At 37.6% G+C, this 4,026-nt stretch overlaps 1 protein-coding gene across 1 annotated transcript; it reads left to right on the forward strand.

Moving 5' to 3' along the window:
• The first annotated feature begins 481 nt into the window (after positions 1 to 481).
• On the forward strand, positions 482 to 3,388 carry LOC128318307 (CD209 antigen-like protein E). Its single transcript, XM_053233860.1, has 5 exons — positions 482 to 661; positions 769 to 1,062; positions 1,320 to 1,465; positions 2,496 to 2,602; positions 3,250 to 3,388. Exons 1-5 carry the CDS (start codon positions 514 to 516, stop codon positions 3,386 to 3,388), a joined length of 834 nt encoding a protein of 277 aa, XP_053089835.1. The 5' UTR covers positions 482 to 513.
• The last annotated feature ends 638 nt before the right edge of the window (positions 3,389 to 4,026 follow it).

Raw genomic sequence — 4,026 nt, forward strand, 5'->3', positions numbered from 1 at the left:
CCACAGTGACCCTGGCCCCATCCTGGACACTTTCCACCACACATGCAAGTATAAGAGTACAAGTACTGAATTTCAATAATACTCAAGTAAAGTTATAAATAATACTTAAGTATAGTAAAAATAAAAGTACAATTACTAGTATGAGAAAATGTCTATAACAGAGATTATAAAGCACTTCTGTAAGCTGCTCTGGGAAAAAAAAAGCATCTGATATAAATGTAAGAGGTTTGAGTGTCGAAGTCTGGCACAGAGAATTCATGCAATCCAGTGGCAGTGCCTACTGAGACTCTAAAGAGAGTAGTTATAGATATGGGCATCTAAAAGTGTTGCATGTGTATGATGACATGTGATGAGGTCTCACCTCAACTTCCCTCCCTGAGAACAGAGTTTTTTTCTTTACAAAGCCACACACAGTTTTTTAGAGCTGGAGGAGTGGAGTGCAGTGGAGATTGTATAGATCATCGCTTAAAACAGATTGAAGGCTCATTGGAGTTCCAGCTTCTTTACAGGGAGATGAGTACAACAATTTATGAAAACTCAAGATTTTCAGCAGACAGCAGGTCAGCTGATCTGAGCATGGACTCATATGAAGAGATCTACGTGAATGAAGATGCAACAGAAATGCAAGTGACCAGGAGCAATAAAGCAACTGCAACTTCAGGTACGTACACACATTTATACACAGACTACTTCACTTGATTCAACAGCCCAAATGAATAATACACCATCCTATGTAGATAATACATATCTATCACTTTCTGGCTTTAGAACCAAACACCTCAGGACTCAGATGTTACAGACTGGCTGTTGTGTGTCTGCTGATGCTGGCTGTTCTCTTGCTGGCTGCCATTGCAATACTGTGGGTCAAGCTGACTACAGAGCGAGACCAGATACAGACCAGTTATAACAACATTACTACACAGAGAGACCAATTAGAGACCAGTTACAACAACCTGTCTGCTGAGAAGGAACAGTTAAAGACCAGTAACAAAAAACTGACCGAAGAGAGAGACCAGTTTCAGAGGGAGACAGATGAACTGCAGAAAAGGCTTTCTCAACTGAGTATGCGATTGTTTGTTCACTTCGATGTATCTGTACTATACATATATATATATATATATATATATATATATATATATATATATATATATATATATATATATATATATATATATATATGCTGATTGTTGCAGAATTTCAGTTAATGTTAAGGATATGATGAGATATATTGAAAAGAATATAGGTTACAGGGTTCAGTTTGTGGTAATGATACAGTGCAATTATGAAGGTGCTTGTGTTTTAATCTTCTGTCTGAATAGAGAAAGACATTAACACACCAGGATGGAAGTACTTCGATTCCAGTATTTACTACATCTCTACTGAGAAGAAGAGTTGGATTGAGAGCAGACACGACTGCCAGGGAAGAGGAGCAGACCTGGTGATCATAAACAGCAGAGAGGAACAGGTGAAGAAGAGAAAAAAATGGACAGAGAACTTTTTTTTACTGAGACAGATTTTCAAAAAATATTCTTGTTTGAAAAACACTGAATGTGTTCCATATAACATTGTCATATATCTCGTCCACACTGTGAGATTTATACAATCTATACAATATTATATGACAGCTCAGATATAATGACAAATTTATTTATTTTTATTTTTATTGTCATTCAGTCTTAAAACTCTTCTTAGGGGAGAGTCAGATCAATTGTAACACACTTGTTTTCTCTAAAAGAAGTGGAGCCCTCGATTTCTGTCATGGTAAAAGGGGAATGTTTTGAGTTCATAAAATCAATTTTATTCATATAGAGCTTAAAAATTGTCACAAAGCAGCTTTACAGAAATGCGGATTTAAATTTAGATCTCTAATGAGTAAGCTAGAGGTGGCAGTGTATCGGAATAAAGGAAAAACTCCCTGAGATGACACAAGGAAGAAATCTTGAGGGGAACCAGACTCAAAAGGGAACCCATCCTCATCTGGGTGACACCGGACAGCAAGATTATGTTATTACTCGCCCACAACTGTATGCTATAAAACCAAACAGTACTGATTGTGTTGAAAGGATCTTCAGTATGAGCATTAGGGCCTTTTATGATTTCATTTGTGTTTTAAGCATTAAACCTTTACTAGCCAATTGAAGTTATCCACTGAGTAACGGATGAGACTGAGGGGGGGGGGGGGGGGGGGGGGGGGCAGATTATTAGTTATGCTCTCGCCTTATAGTGGTTCGCAAGCAGGGACTCATGCAGGAATAGCTATGACACTGTAACTGAAAGGGAAAGCCAGAAGGTAACACAGACATGAGGGCGCCCTGAGACATAAAGTGACCAGCCACTCCACCAACAACAAACCTGAGTGAACTACATCAAAAATGTACTGCTCACAACAACTTTTAGTTAACGCTTTACCACTGTTAAAATGCTTGGACACTGGAGACTCCTGATATAAGGGGTGAGTTTACTGGGATGTCTAATCAGTTCTTACTCCTCACCAGGGCTTTGTGAATGTGTGGAGAAGAGGTGAAAGTGCTTGGATTGGTCTGACTGACAGAGAAAAGGAGGGGGTCTGGAAATGGGTGGATGGTACAGAACTCACCACTGCGTAAGAGATCACTACACTAAACCCTGCTTATAATGGATTACAATTGGATATGTTATTCAGTTCACATTTCCAGATGTTGGTATAGGTCTGGTGAGTTATCGTCTTCATGACTTGTGAATTAGCCAGTGTTTAAAGCTGCTTTCATGTGCACAGTGTTTAGTTTAACCTGAACCCCCTCGGTGTGGCTCTCGGGTCTGAGAGTTTCTAAGTGAGGTGGTCTCAGTCTGCTACCAAGTGAAAACTAGTGAGAAAGCAATTTGATACCGAATCAACCTGACTACAGGGTGATTTTTATGAATTCTCCATGCATTTAAATAAGATTTATCTTTTTTTCTTCGCTTCAGTTCTGATCAATGAATAAAAGAGTTTTACCAGGACTTTTTAAGCCCTACATAGCCCTTGTGTTTTTTGGTTAGTTTAATGACATGTATAACGAAAGTAAACAAAATGAAATAACAAGCAAAGCAAAAGTATCGTTTTCACTGTCATTCATACTCAGCGAACAAACTAATAGGATTGAAATCACCTTAAGTAATAGAAGTTTCCCCACCAGTGGGTATAATGAGTGTAATCAGTGATACAATGTGACCTGGATGACTAAAACCCTCATAAACACACTGGATCACTCACTACTTCTCTTCTTTCAGGTTCTGGGATATTGATGAGCCCAACAGCAAAGGTGATGAGGACTGTGCTTTATCTGGCTATCGGCCTAAACCTACTTCTGACTGGGTTGATATTTCTTGTAATGACCAGTATATCTGGATCTGTGAGAAGAAAATTTAGACCTGTAATGTTGTATATGATTTAAATTGATTTCAGATCATACATTTTTTTAATTTAATTTGATGTTTGTATTGATGGAGAGAGAATAAAAACAGCTCGACCTGTTCCTGAGAACATACTAAAGAAACTATAACATAGAAATAGCTGTTTTGTTGTTAGCTTTCTTACTAATACACTGTATGATTAGATATGTTTTTCATATTTCTACTTTTATGGATAATGTTAACCTTGCAGGAAAACTTATTAAAAATGATGATGCAATAAATTAGTTCTCAGTCAGAAATTACTTAAAGGTGCATGAGGTAAGACGACTATGTTTTTTCTTCCCAAGAATAGATTTCTAACTGTTAAGTGGGTGGGGTCAACATTTGAATGATTTTTTTTACTCCTTGAACTCGCCTCAATTCCCGCCCATGTTCACAAAGCTCCACCCCCGTGACCTATGGTGGACTGTAGAGCAAAGTTTAACTAGAGTTACCAAGTTCAACTATCATAAGGATTAGCATTATCATTGGCATGACATCACTTTTAAATAACAAAGTAGGGTGTTTATTATTAAGGTCACTTTGTTGTATAGGTGATAAAAGTATCTAACTACCAAATAATGATAAGAGAATAACAGAATAGTGGGGAAAATG

The sequence above is a fragment of the Pangasianodon hypophthalmus genome, chromosome 5, assembly GCF_027358585.1.
Source record: "Pangasianodon hypophthalmus isolate fPanHyp1 chromosome 5, fPanHyp1.pri, whole genome shotgun sequence".
Taxonomy (NCBI): domain Eukaryota; kingdom Metazoa; phylum Chordata; class Actinopteri; order Siluriformes; family Pangasiidae; genus Pangasianodon; species Pangasianodon hypophthalmus.

Coding starts and splice junctions, on each gene's coding strand:
- LOC128318307 (XM_053233860.1), top strand. CDS start 514: ATGAGTACAACAATTTATGAAAACTCAAGATTTTCAGCAGACAGCAGG. Junction 1,063..1,319: donor GAAAAGGCTTTCTCAACTGA/GTATGCGATTGT, acceptor CTGTCTGAATAG/AGAAAGACATTAACACACCA. Junction 1,466..2,495: donor TAAACAGCAGAGAGGAACAG/GTGAAGAAGAGA, acceptor ACTCCTCACCAG/GGCTTTGTGAATGTGTGGAG.